The 21,724-nt window shown below is 37.0% G+C and overlaps 3 protein-coding genes across 3 annotated transcripts; 1 reads left to right on the top strand and 2 right to left on the bottom strand.

Moving 5' to 3' along the window:
- Positions 1–1,133: 1,133 nt before the first annotated feature.
- On the bottom strand, positions 1,134–8,326 carry LOC105211604 (gustatory receptor for sugar taste 64a). The gene is made up of 9 exons (XM_011183122.3): positions 6,917–8,326; positions 5,725–5,916; positions 5,435–5,629; positions 5,186–5,361; positions 4,867–4,989; positions 4,656–4,810; positions 3,937–4,099; positions 3,637–3,726; positions 1,134–1,906 (listed from the first exon to the last, which is right to left on the bottom strand). The coding sequence occupies exons 1-9, from the start codon at positions 7,218–7,220 to the stop codon at positions 1,817–1,819; spliced, it is 1,488 nt and encodes a 495-aa protein (XP_011181424.3). The 5' UTR covers positions 7,221–8,326; the 3' UTR covers positions 1,134–1,816.
- Positions 8,327–9,147: 821 nt separating this feature from the next.
- On the top strand, positions 9,148–19,898 carry LOC105211603 (centrosomal protein cep290). Its single transcript, XM_054229624.1, has 20 exons — positions 9,148–9,421; positions 9,505–9,686; positions 9,819–10,294; positions 10,358–10,461; positions 10,520–10,699; positions 10,763–11,203; positions 11,355–11,941; positions 12,001–12,190; positions 12,260–12,383; positions 12,449–13,576; positions 14,612–14,765; positions 14,826–15,051; positions 15,119–15,897; positions 16,226–16,352; positions 16,427–16,986; positions 17,065–17,197; positions 17,273–18,306; positions 18,369–18,564; positions 18,960–19,085; positions 19,159–19,898. Exons 3-20 carry the CDS (start codon positions 10,072–10,074, stop codon positions 19,354–19,356), a joined length of 6,510 nt encoding a protein of 2,169 aa, XP_054085599.1. The 5' UTR covers positions 9,148–9,421; positions 9,505–9,686; positions 9,819–10,071; the 3' UTR covers positions 19,357–19,898.
- LOC105211578 (nedd8-activating enzyme E1 catalytic subunit) lies at positions 19,371–21,293 on the bottom strand. The gene is made up of 5 exons (XM_011183092.3): positions 20,946–21,293; positions 20,210–20,879; positions 20,042–20,123; positions 19,756–19,981; positions 19,371–19,694 (listed from the first exon to the last, which is right to left on the bottom strand). The coding sequence occupies exons 1-5, from the start codon at positions 21,127–21,129 to the stop codon at positions 19,486–19,488; spliced, it is 1,371 nt and encodes a 456-aa protein (XP_011181394.1). The 5' UTR covers positions 21,130–21,293; the 3' UTR covers positions 19,371–19,485.
- Between the last annotated feature and the right edge of the window lie 431 nt (positions 21,294–21,724).

Here is a 21,724-nt window from a genome sequence, read left to right as displayed (position 1 = left end):
ATGAGTTAACGCTCTTTCGCTAATTTTCAGCATAATCTTTGTATGGGAGGTGAGGGTGTAATGGAGCACGTAATTGAGGTTACTGCAGAAGGTTTGGTTTATGTAGCTTTAGTAGTTTACGAAGTATGTGCAAAAAACTTATTAAGGGAAAGGCCCGAGCCCACTTTCACAAAAAATGTACATCCCCTCCCTAGTGCGATCCTTTATACCAAATATTACTTTTATAACTTTATTATTGGCTTAGTTATGACTCTTTATAGGTTTTCGGTTTTCGCCATTTTGTGGGTGTGGCAGTGGTCCGATTTTGCCCATCTTCGAAAGCAATCTTCCTATGGTGCATCTATCTATATTTTTACTCAAGTTATTCATTGTACACACGTGCGGACGGACGGACAGACGGACATCTGGATTTTAACTCGTCTCGTTATCCTTATAATTTCGACATATATAACCCTATATCTAACTCGTTCAGTTTTATGACTTACAAACAACCGTTAGGTGAATAAAACTATAACACTCTCTTAGCAACTTTGTTGCGAGAGTATTAAAAAAAAACTGCAAATTTATAGCTGTGGTTACTGTTTCCACTGTTTCTGCCTTTTCAGATTTTTTTATGTTATTGAGAGTGAATCTTTTTCTTCTAATAATGCTCTCTGTACCAAAAATGGTTAAAATAGAGATCATAACTTCCCCTAGCCCCATATACATAATTATAGGTTATTCAAATATACGATGGGCTTTATTTCACATATATAACAGAAACGGAATCATCAAATTTATCAGACTATCCGAGAGACTCAGACTCTTAAATGTCAAGAGGTTACATCTACTTAGGAGCTCTAAAAAATTAGGGCTTTGAAACATTTTTCCTAAATTCCTCCTAAATTTATTATTCAAAAAATTTGTACTCATATTATGGTAACTTTAAAGAGTATAGAATACTTTTGTGTTTGCAACAACTACAAAATTGTACAAAATGGCAACTTCTAAAAAAATAAAAAAGCTTCGATTATGTGTTAGAAAATATAATTCAGACGCTTGTATAAAACTTTGATATTATTCGTTTGGTGACCAAGACTAACTACCCTTGTGCAGAATGTTACACCTAGCATAAAGAGTCCATGCAAATAAAAAACACAAGATATATGAGTATGTAAGTGAGTTATTTATTTATTTATATTTTCTTTTGTTTAAAAATTTCACAATTTACCGTGAATGAAAAGCCAAAACTGAGGTAAACACTTTGAAGGGTCCTTTGGCCGACTTTGCATGCACTCCAGTTAATATGATTACTCTCCCCTCCCTCTTCTCTAATCAACTCGTCGGTGTGTGGATTTGTATGCATGCTTGGCTTATAACTTATACGTATGCATAAATACAGATATATTTATACATGCATGTGTACACTTGTAGTTTTGTCCTTGCATTAATATTCGGTCCGCATGTGTGAATGCGGTTGCAATTGCTCAGAGGCGTTGCTTGCCATGTTGCTAATTAAATCGTGTGACAATCGCAGATAAACATGACAACAAAATCACCAGCAGCAACTTCTATAGCAACAAGGACAATGCTCCGCAAAAGGGCTACGAGACTCATACGGATACTATAGTAGAAGGGGTTCACCATTCCTCGCTTAGGTACCACAAGCGGATATAATAAAACTTGAACCAGAAAATCTACTCGATGCAAGCACAGGTGACATGTAGGGATGACGGTTGTGTGTGGTTGTTTGTGTGTATGTGTTTGCATGTTTACTTCAAATTTCCTTGTAATGGGCGTGCCTTGTTGTCATATCGCTCAGCAAGTGCTTAAAGCTCTAAGCACATAGCTGTGGTAGACCTTTGGAACGGTTGGGTTCATCGAATTGCAGCAAAACCAATTCGTAGGTGACAATGGTGCCTGCCATCTGCAAACGAGCACAAAATAATAACAATAGCAAATAAGTATGTGTGCAATTATTACAAAAGGAAATGCACAACAACAGTTGGTTCAATTAGTATACTGGATTTACCTTAAAATAACAACAATAAAGTATTGTAATAAGCTACATGTAATAAGCGTAAATGAAATTCGTACACTGCAAGCTTTAGAAAATTTTAAATCGACTTAGTATTAGGTACAAAGACTATATCATATAAGTACCGAGAAGGTTCTCTTAACAGTCACTGAAGATCACCTGCTTTCATTGATATATTTATCTTATTATACAACATACTCGTAAAGCTAATCAAATAATTGTTCGATATAAACTCAACTAAGGGGACAGAAATCAAATTATATTAGGAGTCATATTCAGTGCTAAGCCACATCGTGACCAAGAATTCATTACCGATTAACTTTACTGAAATATTAAACATATTTAACAATATTTACGGTATAAAGGCAACCCAAAGTCGAAACTCACTACATAATTGGATTTAAGGTCTGACTGATGTTATACGTTTTAAACATCAGATCGTATTATCAGGAAAAGATACGCACTCAGTTTCAGTAACATATCTTACAGATTGACCGATATTTTTGCGTAAATTCAGACATATTCGTTCGTTGAAATGTATACTTCCATTTCGACTATTTTTAGATGATTAGGATGTGGCACCAATGAAGGCACTATTTGTGAAACGATTTATGTCGCGTTCCGTATTATTCAGCGGTGCTTGATTTGTACATTGTAAATAATATGTACTTCTCATATTTAAGAAAAATATTACTTTTATACGGACTTTTTTTAGGTTATCAATTTGGTCGAATAGCGACTGAGGTATGGTGTTTTCGAGCCAAATTCTTTTCAGCGATGAGACCCATTTTTGGCTCCATGGTTACGTAAACAAGCAAAATTAGCGCTTTTGTCAATCAATGGATTTATTCAGAGAACACTTCAGTGGGCAGATAATTTTACATTTTGAGCCGGTCGATTGGCCACCAAGATCATGTGATATCACTCCGTTTGGCTTGTATACTTTCGTGGGGATATGTAAAGTCTAAAGTCTATGCGGACAATCCCGCTACTATTCAGGCCTTGGAGGTAAACATCAAGCGTGTCATTCGTCAGTTACCAGTCGTAAGGCTTCAACGAGTTATCGAAAATTGGACTCAATGAATGGAGCATCTGAGGTAAGCGCGGCCAACTTTTGAAAGAGATAATCATTATGCCAAATGCCAAATAATGTTCTTTCGTATGATAATAAACATTCCCCATTACATTTGAACTTCCTATGTTTTTTCCTTTAAAAAAGTAAGGAACCTTACAAGGATGTGGGAATCATCCGATCCCATTCCTTTTCATATTGTATGATGAAGTTGTCGAGAGAAATGTTAGCTTGTGAGATACAAATATACATATATTGAACCTGGTAGCGGTGGGGCTGCACCCAACAACTATTAGCTTAGTTTGCGTAAACGGAAGGAATGGCAAAAGGAAATTCAGTTTCCTTCTACAATAGAGTCCAAATACTTATCAATATTGCACCATCTTTGATTTATATCTATACTTTCTCGTTTACATTCAATAGGTGGATTTAGTTCAGAAATCCGTAATTGCAATTGTTTAATCTAATATGATAGCTTTCTAATCTTTTATTTTCTTTTAAATAATGGCATTCAAGAATTTGTATAAATATGGGTACGTATACTCACCCCGAAAAGTAAACGCCTGGTTAAAAAATAGAATTTCTTCCCAGATAAGGCCACCGTCGTAGTTGCCATTTGAAAAATTAAACGTTCCACCTGTTAGAAAGAGAAGGATGAAGAATAGATGGGAAATTCTCTGTTGAAGTTTGTAATAAACTATTTATTGAACTAATTAGTAATGGAATAAGAAATTTGTTTGGGAACAACATATCCTTACACATACATATACTTAAATATATCACCATACATATAAGCACATAACATTTTAGCTTACATTGATTTACTTTGTCGTGCTCATCTACTCACCTCAACACACCAGGTTTTCGCCGACACACGCCTAAGTACACCCAAAGCGTCTTTTGCCTCGTCATTGATGGATGCTGCTGTTAGGAAAACGAAAGCCGTCCGACCGATTAAGAAGAGTAGCGAAAACCAAAAGTACACGTAATTAATTGGCCAACGCAATTTACTTCAGATGATGCACGTATTCGTATTGACGTTGTATATACATACATACATATATGTACGGAAAGCGGAACGAAGCGCCGAGTCGAAAAAGTAAAAGAAATGTGTGAAAAAGTAATTAATGCAAATCCAAAGCTTTTGGCTTTGGTGTGGTAAGAATTGAAGAGATTAGCTGTAAATCGTAAATGTGTATTTCGGCACTTTAACACACTTTGTGCTTTTAATTCTTCGCTTCTGATAAGCAATTAAAATAGCTTAACAAGTGTGGGTAAACTTTTCGCAAGGCCAACATACAAGTATGTACTGTTTGACGCTTTAAACGTATTGCGTTGGATCCACTTGTACACAAAAGAGTCCAAAGAGCAGTCTAAACAGTGAACTACTACAGAGTTCACACATCTGTGTGATTCACCAAGATATGAGACTAGCGAGTCGGACAAACAAATGGCATAAATTAAATAGACTCTCCTATTCAATATGTGAATGATGTATAACGAGATTTATACTCTAGTCAATCTCGTTTTATATCGTTTTATAATTATTCAAAGTGCTCAACTTACTTGAAAATATTCAGCAATTGATAGCAAACGAAATATAGGTTATTAGCACAAGAGAGCAAAATAATTCCTGATAAATCCTCATCGACGTATTCGAGCAATTCCAATAATTTCACGTAGTGATCTCTTATCTCCATAAAAATCGTCTCAGGCACTTCCTGAAATCCAGTTTATTATTGGATTTATAAGCACAAATACGCAATACATTTTATACCTTATCCAGCAAGTTGTTTATACGCATCTTCATTTGCTCGAAGCGGTAAGCGATGCCTTTACCGATCATCATTATGAAGAGATCCATGTAGTTCCAAACGAAAGTGCATATGAAATTCACCACCTAAAAAATAAAATGTATGAAAATAACGGGGGTCTAAGGAAGGAAAAGTATATGCTAATTAATGCTTTTAGAATTATCGAATAATCTAAAAAGTCATTATCATCCACACGATGGAAGTTGCGAAGTCTATTACGGGTATATTTCTAGCAACTTGCGTATGGCCTTTCTTTCAAGAACGACAAAAACTGCCACTCACCAAAATCAGACTGCCAACCAGTGTTGTGTTGGGGAAGAGCTGGTACACATAGTCATAATTCTTGTAGGTGAAATCTTTGAATGTAAAATGAACTGTGCTGTTCTGCAAAGCGGCACAGAGATTCGCTCTGCGATATTGCGAGACTACAGCTGACGCCAGATACAACAAATGTTCCACTGCACAGTTATTATTTGGTTAAAAAATTTGTTAGAAATATGGTAAGCAGATTAGATTAAAAAGAAAAGATACCTGCTGAGAGGAAAATGATTGTGACCGCAGCTCGACGGACGCGTGTAGATAAATTACGTTTGGGCATTTCATACGGCTTACTTATGAAGATCATTTCAGTGCGTGTCCAAAACCGAATAAGCCGGGGCCAACGTTGTGCTAGCGAAAGGAACAGTATCGTCGATGATTGTACGCATGTAAAAAATACCACGCCAACTGTGTTAAAAAAAAAAAATAAACAAATACGAGTAGATAAAACACGTTTAAAATCCTGATGATTAAAATTGAAATGATATAGTTATTAAGCTCACCTAAATTTTTCGCATTTACACCAATTCTGGCCAAATGCCTCATCATCGCCAGATTTAGTGCAGAGCTCGCAATTAAAAATACCATAGTGATCAGCACCCGCAAGGTTTTGAAAGAAAATCTGACGTTACGCGGGTTCGGCTGTCCTACCCCTTGAACCGGCATTAATGAGAAACACTGACCTATAATAAGGACTATGGAAAGTTTTTTTTTTATATAATTAAGTTTTAATATGTTTATCTATTTTTTATACCTTACTTAAACTTACTTTGCGAGGTCTAAATGGTAAGGGGCTTAATAAAAAGGCAAACGGACTCTCTGACGGACTCCATATTTTAGATTTCAATCTCTGTACTTCTCATTTAGAGAGTTGTAGAGATATTTACTACAAGAACACACAATTTGAACCAAATTATCGGAATAAGTTCGACTAGTAAACAAAAATTAGTATATAGCGCACGCTCGAAGACCTGAACTAATTAAAACGAAAGCAGTTCACATTTCCGAAATGTTCATGTTTTTGAAAACCCAAAAATATAAGGCAATTCCACATTTAAATGCAGGGTTTTGGCTTCTTCTTTCAACAATAAAGCACTCTATTGCCAGTTCTTATTCCCCACATTTGACATCTCTGAATTACGCAGTGTTTATCCAATCCAGTTTATTATACAATAATCAATGAGTTAATGCGTCTGGGTGTTCACGTTTTCGAGCGTACGCTGTAATAGTTTATGAGGACTGAGGTGATTTCTGGACCGATTTCAACCATTTTTGACAGCAAGCTACATTATATCCAAGATTTTACGTTGACTTAAATTTAAAATTCTACATATTAACCGATATATACGGTATAAATTCCACAGGAACTTTGAAAACCGTATATGAAGTATACGGGGTCTAGAGGAAATATTGGCCTGATTTTGCCGATTTTTGGCACAGGCACATACTGTTAGAAGGAACGCATCTTATTTGGATTTATTTAGAATGTCGCAAAGACTTATTGAATTAAAGCATTTTTAGGAGTTTTCAACATAACCGACTTTAAATTGAACACAATTTTTGGTTCTGATAAAATTCTGATACAAAAATGAAATGAAATGAAATGAAATGAAGTTTTGAAACCAAATGCCTAGGAAAAACTGCGAAATTTAAAAAAATCACATTTCTTTGTTTGTACATCTTATTGAAACTCACTTGGGCTAACTGCGCGATGAAAGATGTCCAGTTTGCTGTAATCAGTATGCTCGGTCGGCTTTTTGTAATGAAAATCATTTTCCTTATACGTGAAATACTCAATTGGCGTACGCCGTTCGATCAGTCCATTAGGGTTCACTGCATCACTATCCTCTATATTCTCCAGAAATATTTTCTTACTCGGCTTTCCCGGATTTGCAGTTTTGGTCCTTTCATTTGGAGTTTTTGGCGGTATAACTTTGCTTCCCTGGAAAGCCTGTTGATGCTTCGACAAAATTTCACGTAACTTATTCCGACTAAGCATTTTTACACGTCTGTCTCACTTCTTCTATAAACTGTTCATACACTTGTTAAGTTAAACACCTTTGAATTTATGCTTTCAATTCTGTTATAAATGCTACGCTCCGAGTGCATTTGAGAATGATAATTGCGACACTAATATTAAATCCTCAGCAATGGCAATTTGTGGGTGTTTTGATTGTTCAAAAACAGTAATATACATATAGGCGGGTTTATTATTGTTGTAGGTGTATACTTATCATCACGCTCATACCCAGTTGGAAATAAATAAAATAAATATTTTTTATCAATTTTCTGGTATTTCCTCAAAAGCACCGACTTAAAAGAACACTGGTTTTCATGTTCTGTATATAAGAGCTAAATTGTACGTTTTTAGAGTTTTTTAAGAGTTTTTTTATTAAAGTGTTATTGCACGTTAGCACGAGAAATTGTGTTTAAAGTTCTAGGACCTAAAACCAATTGAACTTTTTCCCTTTTTGAGAGAAGCACAATTATTTTACTATATAATGGATTTAAATAAATTAATGAAGCAATGTGATAAACACCATTGCAACACCATGAGCAATCATTTTGCGGGTTACATCTAGTTAGAAGCCCTAAAAAATTAGAAAACTTCTAAATTTTTTATTCTAAGAATTTGTACACGTATTATGGTAACTTTAAAGATTATTGAATATTTTTTTATTTCTAAAAATAAAAGTTGATGTATACATAAAACAAAAAAAATTGTATCGGTAATAAAAAGCTTCGATTAAGTACTAGAAAATGTAGTTTAGAAGCCTGTTTAAAACTTTGAGACTAATCGGTTCAACCATTCTGAGAAATCTTGGTCACCGACTTTCAAAACACAGTTTTGAGAAAAAGAAGATTAAAGTCCGGCGTGCTATTTTCAAATGCTCTGACGCATCGTTACAATTATGCATGTAACCTAAAAAATAACCGTCGGATTGATTTGAAATTTTCAGGGTGTTTACATGGAATTTTGAAACTAGATGTAAGAGAATCCAAATATATTATACTCTCTTAATATGCTTATTACGATTTATTAGTTGCCTTCCTTGGTCCTCAGGCTTCTATTTTTCTTTTACTAGCGCTTTTAACGAATAAAACACACCACAATGTTTTGAGATGATTAGTCTTGGACTTATTGACATTCGAGGTGGTTGTTGTCTTTGTCTTTTCTGCTACATCTAAGATATTGTACAATCTACAATCAACATACCACAAATAGTCTGTATCTATCAACGACACATCCGCGATTCTATACTCATTAAGGTTTTTTTTTAATTTTTTTTTTCTGAACCATCAACATTTCAAGAATATTGTGTTAATGTTTTAGGTCATTCGGAGAAAAACTAACGAAGTTACAGCAGGTTGAATAACGGTACCTCCAGCTATCTGCGCTGAGTGTACAAAACTTTGAATCGATTTTCCCAAATATGTCATTTTTAAAGTCGGTGACCAGCCTACAGAAAAAACTACTGCATCGATCGTTTTGAAATTTTGAACAAATATTCTACATGTATATAGCTCTCGAATGACGTCGAGTTTTTCCAAAAATTTGAATTACTAACAATTTTACAATAACAAATAGGTCGATTTTTTCGTCTAAAATCGTTATTTTGGCTTGAAAATGGTACCAAAAATTTAAAAATTTAAAAATTAAAAAAAAACTCGACGTCAATTGAAATATAAACTAATAAACTAAAGAAAGCATTTTGATTTTTTGGTTTCGGATGATCCAGTGATGCTGTGGGCTGGTCACCGCACAAACACTTTTTTTCGAGGTGCCTGCAGAGATCGACGATAAATCCGTTATTCCTCGCTTTTTTTCGATAAAACTTTTTTTAAGTATCCTTCAAATGTTGTACTTTCATATAATAATAAGTAAAATAAACCTATAGCAATAATTTTTTCATCATGAAAAAAGGTCTTAAAATAACAATTCTAATATAAATTGCAATCCTGTATGTTATCCAAAGGCGTGAGAACTGTCACTTTTGCTTTGTAAATTATTTATCGTAAATCAAATAATAAGAGCTTTGAAACACATAATTTCTAGATAAACTCGTTTTTATTGTTTTGTTTATAAATTGCACCACTTGTTTATAACTCATTATTTCTAAATAGTATGAAGAGGCGGACTGAAATGAAATCTCTTTTTTGACATTGACCGATTTCTATATAGGAGTTATATATTGAAAGGTAGGATTCTGGTGCAAATTTTGACGAATTTAATAACATTTCCATTTGAATCACATTAACGACGATTATATCGCCCTTACCAGCAAGTACCAATATTCTTCTGTGTTGTCTACAGCGAATTATTAAAACTTGAATGGCCTCAACAGCACCGTTATTAGGAAGGTGGGCATGGTTATTGTTTGTGTGAAAGCAAGTTTCATGAAGATATTTCACTGTGTACGCAAGGCACAACAGACCTCATTCCGTTCTGATTATAGTATACGAGGTACATATCCCAATATATATTTAGACTATTTTAAGATGTTGGAATAAAGCGGTAGAGAAACAAATATACATTTTGGAAGTATTTTGCAAAAATTTAAAAACTTAGTTAAAGTTTGATATTATTTTCGCCTAGCATACGAAAAATGTGAGAAAAATGTCACCCTTACACCAAAACACCCCTGCTAACAGGGCTACTCCATGGTCAAAAACAAGCTAGCGGTTTTGTTTTTTGTTTCGGTTTTTGTTTACCAGTGGTTACCAGGACGACGAATCATTTGATGTCATTGACGCTGTCATTGTCACAACCAGAAAAACTAAACGCGCACAAAAAATCAGCAGAAATAACAAGCGCAAATATAATTTCAAAATAATAAGAGTAAAAGAAAATGGAAATATCAGAATTAGTCTCGGCACGTAAATTTCGCGACTTTAATACGAAACAAAAGGAGGAATTATATGAAACTTTACTGCAGCTAATTGTGTCCATAGAAGAGATACCCAAGAAGTCTTTACGCCGCACTTTGGAAGTCTCCTTGGCTGTATTGCAGTATAAAGGCGAACAGGTAGTAACCTTAAAGTCGCAACTAGAAGATAAAGAGAGCAGTGATGGTAAGCAAAAGCAACAAATAACTGGGATTTATAGTATTCTGTGGCATTTGGTACTTTTTATAGATGATAGATATAACGAACGGTTGGTGGATGAGAATGAAAGACTTAAGGTTATGTTGGCAAGACTCGATGATGAAAAAACAGAGCTGAAAGCCAAAGTCAAGCAGGTATTAGGACTCTTATATATAAATGTACACCTAATAAAGTCTACATATCTCCCAATAGCTTACTGAAGATATTTTTCAACTTCAAAAACGCTTACAAGAGGCCGCTCAATCTGCTGCAAGCGAGGTTAGCGACAAGGACTCCTCCGATCCACTATCAGAGTTGGACAAACAAGAGGATCTGCTACGAAATATCAATTCAAAGAATAAGCACATAAAACGTTTACTGCGCGAAATAGAGGTTTGACAATATAATTTTGTATGAATAATCTGTAGGAACTCTTTTGGTAACATTTTCTTATAGGCGCTTCAAAATCAAAATATCGCCCAGTCCAAAACTATCATCGAATGTGAAACAGAGTTGCAACAGAACAAAACAAAGCTGCTACAACTTAGCGCTGATGTAACCCTTGTCGACAGCGAACGGAAGGCGTTAAAAGAAACCGTAAATGAACTTAATATTGAAATTGCCCGCCTTGAAGGCAATATTACTTATCTCGAGGAAGAACGGGAGAAAAGTGAAAGAGATTTGAAGACTTTCATTGAAAAGCTAGAAATCAAAGCGCAATCATGGAAAAATATGTTGGATATGAAGGATAAGGAAGTGAAAAAGCTGCGCGCGCGTCTCGAAATAGTTGGAGAAACGGCAAGCCTGTCGGAGAATACACCGTGCCCTGAAAAGTATGCTCTAGGAAAAAATACCATTAATAGCGATAACGATGAGGAAACCACCAAGCTTTTACATGTAACTAAAATCATCTTTTTTCTCATTAGTGTATTGTCAGTATTTTCAATCTCAGAAATAGAATTTTTTGAAGTTTGGGTTGTTTGTTTGTCGAAAGTTGTTTCATACTGTCTGTTCTTAATAATATAACTTTAAATCTACTCTATTACAGGCCCTCGAATCACGCGATAAACATATCGAGTCTCTTGAGTCCAAGATTAAATATTTGGCCGAAGAAATGATGTCTTCCACAAGACTAATGAACCAACTATCCGCCGAAAAGGAAGAAGCGCGTAATCCAAATAAAAGTCGTGCCTGCTGTAAGACAATTGAGGAATCTCTTCAAGCGGCAAATGAACGTTGTCGCGAACTCTCAGAAATGTTAGAGCGTAGTGAGGAAGATAATGCGCTTAAATCCAAACAAGCACTGCAAGCAATTTCAGCACTGGATGCCTACCAGCGAGGCGAGGATGGTCTAGTAAAGGCATTACGTAAGTGCACTGCACTGGAACAGAAGGTGATCTCACGTGACAAACAAATACGCGCGCTTATAATGGAGCTCAATTCGATGCACGAAATAGCACATGAAAATGGCATATTGCGCAGACGTTTGAATATACCTGATGACATGGTGATATCGGCGAAAAACTTGGTAGCCAAAGAACGCAACAAAGATAAAATGATAGAAAGGTTGACTTTGAAGCTGCGCGCCTCAGAGGAAATGCGTCTTCAGCTGAAGTTAGAGAAGAGTGATTTAAGGTAAGAAAAGCTATACTTTCAATAATATTTGCTATTCTTATTTACATATTTAATTGTAGGAAGGAGTTGTTGGCGTCACAAAAGCAATCCTCAAAATCCGCTGAAGCTGAAGAAGAAAGAGCTACATTGGACAGTCTGCGCATTCCTAGTGAAGTCGGCGAAGTTACAGATAGTGTAAATGCGAACAATGGCGAAATCAGTGCACAGGTTAAGTTCTGCACGAACTGTAAATTGTCACTCGATGTGAATGTAATAATAACTTTATCATTTATATATCAAAAAAATATGTATGTATATGTGTATGTATATCTTCAATAGATACCAGATGAATCCAGTGCGTTTATAGCCACCAGTCAACTGAAATATCAAGATGTACTCGATGAAAATGACACTCTGCGGGCTGGCATGTTTGAGATCCTAGAAAAGCTACGTGAATATGATGGTACATTTATTTGCATTGACTATTCAATTAATATCTGAAGAACAATTCTATCTTTTTATTTTTAGCTTCCTCCGATCACATCACCATCGACACGGAAATGCTCTACCGACTGCTCGAAGCATTGCGCACTAGTTCGGTGCCAAATACGCCGAAACGACTGCAGAATGAATTACAAGCTTTAAAAGCACGTGAAGAGGCTTTACGTACACTAATAAAAGAGCAACCACAGCAAACACTGGCTGCGGAAGAAACAGACGAACTCAGTTCTGTGGAAAGCATGCGTGAAGGTAGCGAATTACGCAAAGGCTTTGAGGAAGATTTAACTTTCAATTTACCTCAACCATTGGACTCTTCCACGCGTCCGACTACGCCGAACAAGAATATTGTACAGAGCGAGCTACCAATAGTAGAAGTTGGTTCAACGGTGGGCGATGCCGACTCACGCGATCTCGAATTGCAAAAAACCGAATTGAAAATCTACCGTCAGGCTTTTGAAGAACTGCAACAGCAAATGAAAGCAAGTGACATCGAACAGTCACGACATTTAGCAGAATTGAGTAAACAACTTGTCAGTGTACAGCTAGAGCTTAACAAAGAAAAGAGTTCTTATGCTTTCATGCGCGAAGAATATGACAACACGCTAAACGATTCCAAACGAAATGAGTTGCGTTATATCGAACATGTGGCAACATTACACAAGGAATTGAGCACCCTCAAGGATAAATTGACTTGTCTCGAAGTACAGCACACACATCTAGTGAATGCCGGAAACTACAGCAAGGAAGACTACTTACAAGTAGTAGCAGAGAATACAAACCTTAGGGCACAACTAGCGTTTATTATTGAACAGCTTTTGGCGGGCAAATTGAACGATGAGCTTCGCGTTCCGGACATATGTGCAGATTACGGTATCATAGATGAAAGTCTACAGTTGGACCATTTAACCGTTGAGGAATATCAAGGGTTACAAACGGCACTAAACGAGGCACAGCAGCAACGAGAAGAATCACTGAAAAAATCAGCACAACTAGAGAGATTACTGGAGATTGCACAATGCCAGATACAATCACAACAAAAGCTTTTGAACGAGATCACAGATAACCACGTTAACTTGCGACATCTAGTCGCCGATCTGCAGAGCAATACGGAAGAAAAGCTACTGTTGGCGAAAATGCAACGGGAACTTGACAATGGTAAGTGTTTTTTTTTTTTTTGTAATGGTCGGGTATAATATTTGTGGTTCACCGAAGAAAGCTTTAGAATATCTAATACATAGCTAATCTGCACACTGAACTACCTCTGTGTTGAATTACTTAGGTCAACACAAGAAAAAATCCAACCGATATCACACGATCTTGGTGGCCAATCACCGAAGTGTGCTCTCAATAAATCCATTGATTGATGCGATGTATGGGGATTGGCGTCGTCTTGTTGAAATGAACATGAACTTTAATTTCAGACATCAAATAGGCGGTTATCATGGCGCGATAACGGTCGACGACGGTTACGTTCTCACCGGCAAAACATTATGAAAGAAATATGAACCGATGACCTCACCGGCCCACAAACCACACCAAACCGTTGTTTTTTCTGGATGAAATGTCAGCTCTTGAATATCTACATAGCCATTGAGCCAGAAATGGACCTCATCGCTGAATTTAGCTCGAAAACGTCGAATTTTCTTTGAACTTTTCAAGAGTTGATAGAGTGAAGTGATGTCGCTTGAGAAGGTCGAGCGTCTTTAGTTCTTGCACAAGCTATATTTTGTACGCTTTCAATTTAAGATCTCGACGTGAAATGCGCCAAGTTGTTCCATACGTCAGTCCGAGTTGCTGCGAACGGCGCCAAATCGACTATCTACGGTCTTCGTACACACTCTCATATACGGCTGCTATACTTTCTTTACTGCGTACTGGACGTGGTCTGTTAGACCGAATGAATGCTGGGTCTTAAAATGGGTGTTTGTGTTGCGAATAGAACGCTCAGTAGGCCAATTATGTTGTCCATAAGTTGACCAAAGCGCGCGAAACATATTCTTTACAGAACGTGATTTTTCGTAATAACAATTTGTAAACGTAGTTCAGGCGTAAGTCTTTTCATGATGAAATGCCAAACAATAATAACATCACAGCTTCACACGATTCACGCGTGTTCTGTCAAAAAAGGCTATTGAAAAAAGGACCTCTACTTGGATCACCCATTACTTACATATTTCTATTATCTAACAGGTAAACAGGAGCTGTCGAATTTGCACTTTGACTTTGACCAACTGAAGCAAAGATGCGCCCTCTTAGAGCGTGATGTAATCGCAAAGGAACAAAAGTCAGTCGAACTATCCGAACGTTTTCAAAAGGAATGTCATGCCAAGGAAGTAAAAATTAGGTGAGATTATATAAGTGAACTATATATGTTTCAATTTGAGTACATTTAACAACTTGCTAGGTTTCTACAAAAGTCACTTTTTACCTTGCGGGAGAAATATGCTAAATTTACACCTCTCATCTTCCTGACAAACTATATTTTTGCATATACCAAATTTGTGAAGATGTCTCTTCGAAAAAGTGAAAACACTAAAGAGGACGAGTTCATAGAGTTTGTTAAAGATTCAGTTATCACTAAATTAAAACCCGATAATGGAGTCGTGGATGAGTCACATAATTTAATTAAGGTATGAAGTAAGAGAAAATACTCTGAAATATACAGTTATTGATATCATAAAATAACACATCTTTCAGATCATAAAGGCAGAAACACAATGCAAGATACTAGAAGGAAACTTACATGATCTGCAAAAGCGTTATGATTCCCTGCATGAAGAGCTGTTGGAGCAACGAATAAGTTCCGCGAAAGAAACGGAACACTGGCAAACAATTTCAGCGCTTTTTCAGATAAATGAAACGGACAACAGCACAATAACTCCAGCTGATGAGAAAGTTAAAGAAAAGGATACTTTAATTCCGACACAGAATAATGTAGCCACCAATACCGAAACCCCGGTACCAGCTGAACGAAAGTTATCGACAAGCACAACACCAAATACAGTCAGGAGGAAATCAACTGCGGAAATATTAGATAAAAATCTCTCGCCCATCGGCTCGCCTGTACGACGTATAGAGAAGACAGATGCCACAACGCAAACAAGTGTGGTAAAAGAAACAACAAGCTCGGGTGAAGTCAAGAAGGAAGACCATGAAATGTCGGATAAATTGATGTCCAGAGACAGTGAAGCCACTAACTTGGAGCCTAGTTGCAAGGAGCCAATACATCAAGAGATCTCTACAGAGCAAGAAGAGCAAACAGCGAAGCCTGCTGTTGCTGTGTTGAGTAAAGAAACTATAGACGCCATAGTACAAACACCCTGCAATGAGATGGAATGCCAAAGTGTGCAAACCGAAACTTCAATGACGACGAAGCCGCAAGATGAAAACTCGGCCAAAGTACTTGAACAGCGTATTATGGAAATGAAAGAGCAAATGCAAAAACGAGATATTGATCTGAAGGAGTGCAAGAATGCGTAAGTTCACTATATATTTATTAATTTCTATATTTGACTGGATTTTTGGTATGTAGAAAGACAAAATTAGGAGTGATGTCAGCTTAGCATGCATAACTCGATTTCGTAAAGTCAAATAATGAAGACAGTTCTTTGTTATGAACCATCTTAGTACTTTCTTAAATTACCTTATCTTTGCTATATGTTTATTCGGGGATCTACTGACAATCTTTGAGTGTAGTAGACTAACAACTCTTTTAAACACCACTAGAGGGGCTTGAACTCACAGTAATGGGTTCAAGAGTAGTCAGTAGATTACCCTCTTCACTCACATTGATCCCATTTCCAGACTTTTGACATCTAATAAACGCATTGAAGAACTCCAAGGTGAGCTGCATATATGTAAGTCTTCGAAGCAGCAAGGAAGCGAAACTATAGCAACTGCTGAAACGGCATCGAAGAGCGATATCATTGAAGTAAATATACTAATTTACTAATGCAGAACCTTAAATTTAATTAATTTCATATCATTTAATTTTGGGCTTCACAGAAAACAATACTCTCATTCCAAACATTACTTAGTGAAAAAGATAAATCCATAAGCAAATATCAAGATCTCTTACAAACCGAACGCGAGCAAGTTCAAATTACCACTACGAAGCTCAACAATGACATAGAGGATCTAAAGAACACAATTACGAATTTAAACTTTAACATCAAAACGAAAGATATTGAAATACTCGAATTAAAGACTAAACTGGAGGTTACGAGTATACGAAGAAATTCTGCAGAAAAGCTTGATCTTGCTACAGGCGCAGTTGGCGGTGGTGGTGAAGATAGCGGTGATAATAGTTTAAATGAGCTGACTGATGAGAAAATCGAAGAAATGTTCCAACAAGAGCCTGCTGGAGTAACAGATGGTACGCCCAAAAGACGAGAGCCTGAATCCTCAAAGGAAGAGAATAACGAGCAGTTAGAGAAGCAGGACACAGAGTCATTAAAAGAGACAACAACATTGCTTAAGCAAATCAAAGAGTTGAAGGAGAAAGCCAGCTATTGGGAAAAAGCATTATCAGTTAAGGACGAAGAACTAACATTACTGAAAGAGAAGTAAGTTCCACATATCTATACATGTACATAATCGTTTACTTGTTTGCAAAAAAAAAAAACAAAAAATATTTATTGTAGGGTTAGTCTTTATGAGGAGCGTGAAAAAGCATTGGAGTGTTCTGTGAATCCGGAACTTGAGCAAATGAGAACGCTGCTGGAGGAGAAGGAGAAGCACATCAATGACCTGACGGAGACGCTTAATAATTTCCATGTAATAAGTACATTTTTATAACTAATTATACAAATTTCACTGTTGGTCAATACTATTTTCCCTCTCACCTCTCAGGATGACCAACAACGCTTTATTAAAGATTCTTCCAGCTATTCGGCGGACCAGATAGCCAAACTACATGCCGATCTTACACGCACTGAAGCAACAAACAAAATTTACCACACACAAGTCGAAGCACTACGACGACAAATCACCAACTTGACACAGAGAGAGAAGCAAGCACGGGAGCAGAATCAGTCACTTCGCAATCAACTCATAAAACGACCTGTGGTATCCATTAAAACCGAACTGAACGCGCGGGTTAAAACGGAAAACCTGCAAAAGAGAATACAGACACTCGAACTGGACCTGGAGGATGCACGCACACAAATACAACGGCAGCAGATCGCACTCGAAGCCAAACGCGCGAAATGTGCTTCCGAAGTGGGTTTGTGGGAGAAACAGAAACGCTGGCAACAGAATGCCGAGAAATTCAAAGCTAAATACGAGGAGACAGAAGGCACTTTGGAGAAGACGCGTGCACTTTTGCAGTCAGCACGCAACATGATCGCTCGCTTGGAGAAGGAGAAGCAAGCACACGAGCTAAGACACGGCCGAACAAACCAAAATGCGGGAATGCAAGCCATGAAATGCTGTCGCACACCGTCTTGCCCGAATCTGCAACCCGGAGGCTGCAAGTACACACCGTCAGAAAGTCCGGAAACATATACTGGCGCAAGCAGCGAATGCAGTTCCCCAATCCACAGCGCGATTAACCGTCATAAGCATATCGAAACACATTTCTACGCGGCGACAGCACGATTAGTCGACTCTGCGACAGATAAAAATCAACCGCATGCGGAGTTGATTGAGGCGCTTAAAGCGCGGCTCGAACTGCAGCAGCGTAAAATTCTTGCCATGGAGCTGGAGGGCAAGGGCAACAACGCGCTCACGATCGAAATGGAGAAGTTACAGGAGAAATTGTCAGAGATTGAAGCGCAGAATATACGTTTGGAGGCCAAAAATCTGCAGCTGCAACTTGACAATGATCTGCTACGACAGGGCGATGGAACAGAGCGTTTACAAAAGCGCATCAAATATCTGGAGGAGTGAGTGTAGTTCGTTCATACATACCTTAGAGAAATCAATTTCAGCATCCATTATTCCACAGTTACATAATTGCTCTAAAAGAGGAAATGGCGCAATCTGAGGCACGCCGTGAATTATGTAAATGTTCGGGTATCAAAGTGAACACGCAGCTGGGTCAGTCAGCAGAGCAAACCATACTTTCATTACGCGGTATTGTGGAGAAGCTGCGCTCAGAAAATAAATACCTCAAAGACGGGCGACGATCGTGTGAATCTCGAGTGAGTAAAACCCGTAATACGACGGCGTATGTACATATCTGTAATATTGAGGATTTTATACTCTCGCAACATGTTGCAAAGAGAGAATAAGTTGTAAAATCATAAAACTAAACGAGTTTGACATGGAATTATCGGCTAATATGTAAGAGCAATGAAGTGAGCGTATAATATTGGCTATAGTGTACCTTGGTGGTGAAAATGACTGAAATCGGTTCACGAATTACCTCAGCCCTCATATATTATATATGATTATTTTCTTTATTCTATTGGACTTTATGTCGGCTATATGGGACATATTGTGTGTTAAGTTAATCAAACTAGATCAATAAATTGCGAGAGTATAAAATGTTCGGTTGCACCCGAACTTAGCCTTTCCTTATTTCTTATATTTTCAGAGTGTACATGAATCATCGAATGCGGATTTATGTAGGTTACAAAAATTGTACTCGGAATCGCTGGATAAGGTGGCTGCTTTGCAGGACGAGTTAAATAAGAAGGCGAAATGCAAAATTTGCAGCAAGGTTGGCTGAACTGATTTCCGCATCTGCAGTTTACTGTGTATGATAAAGAAATTTGTATTTTATATCTCCACAGAATATCCCACACCCTAATGACGAGCTGGCTTTCATTAAGGAACAACTTAGTAAAAAAACACAACTTTTGCAAAAAGCGAAAGTTCTACTTACACGTGCGGCAGCCAAGGAGAAGGTACTAAAGGAGCAACTGTTACTGTGGAAGCGTAAATGCTCTGAACTGCAAAATGTACCCGTTATAGATGAGATAAGTGAATAATTACACAGTTCCGCTTCAGTATGATTTTAAGTTATTAGTTTAGTTCATTGATGTTAAATTCATTGGAGTTCATAATTTCGACATTAACGATAATATAAATCATGTATTTACTGATTTAAAACCAGTTGCTCATTTCATTTCCACTTCATTGGGATGATATTTTAATATTAATGTTAATGTGGTTGGCATATTGACATCACTGACCATAATGCTCGCTCCATCATAAAGCCCCAACTCAGCCAGAGACATCGTGAGATTTGCACGTGTTTGTAGCTCTATACTCTTAACTGCTGATATATACAGTGTTTTATTTTTACCATCTATGATGGTAGTTAAGCCTGTGCAATAGAAACCATTCGTTATTGTCTCCATTTTAAAGATGCTTTGTTGAATGCTTACCTGGACTCTTCAATTGAAAGCGCTGACTTTCACAAAGTATTTTAATTAAATCATCAAGTGTGGTTGTGTTCGGGTCATCGACATTCAAATCTTGCGGTGTATTGCTGCAAGCCAAGCAAGTATCACTTTTTTCCGGTGGGTAAGTATAAGTGTAAATGCCTTCGATGTCGTTAAAATTCATGTAGTTGTTCATATTATCGTAGCAACTCGTGCCCAATTTGAAAACCTTGTAAGAAATAGCTGTTATTACCTCATAGCTAAAGAAATAAATTTTTTTTACATTTACCTCAGTGGCACAAGCTGCCGCAATGACAGCGTTGGTGCTTGCAACAGCTGGAATGATGTTTTTAATGACGCCTTGCACTAACCTGCCAATGTCAATATTATTCAAAAAGAAAACACATACATACTTATTTTCTTTCTTCTTGCTATTCTCATTTAAACGTTCACTTACCTATACGTTATGCCCGAAATATTGTATTGATTGGCGCGCTCTAAAGAACGCTCGTATACCCATGCTACATGTTGCGGATCATCGCCATCTAGTGGTGCACTAAACGGATTCTCCTTTTCCCATTGGATTATTTTCACGTATTCTATGCAGTGCTCTGGCAAGCGCGGTGTATTGGCTATTGTGCACAAAGGATATGTGACCTGTGGTGGAAACAAATCTAATGTGCACTCGATACACGACGTGAGTCCAGGCAGGATTACACGCGCATTTCCTTTAAAACCTTCCGTGCCACCGTCAATCAATGGTATTATCGTAGAGGGATCAACACTACCGTCCTCATTGTATTCCAACATAGAAATAAGCATACCGTTTATCCAACGACGCGCAACAATGGAATCTAATCCACACACAATAATGTGAAATTGTGAATAAAAACTTTCATCAAAGTCTTGGATTTTAGCAAAATGTGACGTCACATGACAAGTGGGTACACGTTCATTTATAAAATGTGCAGCACACTCCGCTTTTGATAATCCTAGGTCCTTGCGTCTGAAAAGGAACTGGCGATTCAAATTCGACAACTCAATTGTGTCCATATCTATGACATGCAAATTGCCAAAACCCATCATAGCAAGATCTTTTAATAATTCACACCCAAGACCACCAGCACCTACAAATATACAATAGTATAAAATATGTGTCTCCAATTCAATATAATAGAAAATTATCTTTTTACCGATGACAAGAACTTTAAGCATAGTTTGTAAGGTTTCCAAGTTTTCGCCAGATGCAGTGAAGTCAGATTTGCAAAATGGTCCTGGTCGCTCTAGTATGTGACGCAAACTGTTCCATCGCTTGCTGTTTAGTGAAATTAGCGGGTTCGGTGAACCAGACGCAACCGTTAACATATCTGAAGACATTTTCACTTAAACACAAGCTAAACTTAAAAAGATTCAACAAATTGTTGAAAAGCGTAGTAAAAATAAAATTTTATTTTGCAAATCAGCTGTATTTCTAATTATCACCCAACCGGCAAAACACAAATCAGTAATGCCAACTTCTGAAAATCCAGCCAATATTTAAATTATCCGGCGAAAATATATTTGTTAAGCGATTTAATAAAATTTACTTTGCAAAGACTCTTTAGGGTCATTGTGAAAACACCGACAAAAACTGGAAACGAGTAACTGAAATATATGTTATAGTTACCACATCAAGTGAGTAACTCTAAGCCAGCTAAGAGACATACAATATATCCGAAACTATAACTGGTAGTCCTAACGTATAAAATGGGGTTGTACCAAATACCAAAAAAAACGTGTTTGCCTAATCAACAACAAATGCATTTTATAAATATTGTAATTTTTACATATATATTATACATATTTATTCATGTTTTCAGGTCAATTTTGGTCAATCCATTTGACCAAGGAGCTACATGAGCCATTTTTCACTCAACTCTCCAACGTTTCATATATGAGATACCAAAATCCATTTTAAATTGGTCATTTATAA

This window comes from Zeugodacus cucurbitae, chromosome 4, assembly GCF_028554725.1.
Source record: "Zeugodacus cucurbitae isolate PBARC_wt_2022May chromosome 4, idZeuCucr1.2, whole genome shotgun sequence".
NCBI lineage: Eukaryota > Metazoa > Arthropoda > Insecta > Diptera > Tephritidae > Zeugodacus > Zeugodacus cucurbitae.
The sequence above is the reverse complement of the archived record's forward strand: the minus strand, read 5'-3'. Positions and strand labels throughout refer to the sequence as shown.

What these genes read in the sequence shown, in the direction of transcription:
- LOC105211603 (XM_054229624.1), top strand. Translation starts at nt 10,072, where the DNA reads ATGGAAATATCAGAATTAGTCTCGGCACGTAAATTTCGCGACTTTAAT. An exon ending in GCCAAGGAAGTAAAAATTAG is followed by an intron (nt 14,766 to 14,825) that starts GTGAGATTATAT and finishes ACAACTTGCTAG; the next exon opens with GTTTCTACAAAAGTCACTTT. An exon ending in CGCATCAAATATCTGGAGGA is followed by an intron (nt 18,307 to 18,368) that starts GTGAGTGTAGTT and finishes ATTATTCCACAG; the next exon opens with TTACATAATTGCTCTAAAAG.
- LOC105211578 (XM_011183092.3), bottom strand. Translation starts at nt 21,129, where the DNA reads ATGTCTTCAGATATGTTAACGGTTGCGTCTGGTTCACCGAACCCGCTA. An exon ending in ATTTCGGGCATAACGTATAG is followed by an intron (nt 20,124 to 20,209) that starts GTAAGTGAACGT and finishes TGACATTGGCAG; the next exon opens with GTTAGTGCAAGGCGTCATTA. An exon ending in CTTTCAATTGAAGAGTCCAG is followed by an intron (nt 19,695 to 19,755) that starts GTAAGCATTCAA and finishes TCTATTGCACAG; the next exon opens with GCTTAACTACCATCATAGAT.
- LOC105211604 (XM_011183122.3), bottom strand. Translation starts at nt 7,220, where the DNA reads ATGCTTAGTCGGAATAAGTTACGTGAAATTTTGTCGAAGCATCAACAG. An exon ending in TGGTTGGCAGTCTGATTTTG is followed by an intron (nt 4,990 to 5,185) that starts GTGAGTGGCAGT and finishes TTTATTTTTTAG; the next exon opens with GTGGTGAATTTCATATGCAC. An exon ending in CAATTGCTGAATATTTTCAA is followed by an intron (nt 4,100 to 4,655) that starts GTAAGTTGAGCA and finishes CATCATCTGAAG; the next exon opens with TAAATTGCGTTGGCCAATTA.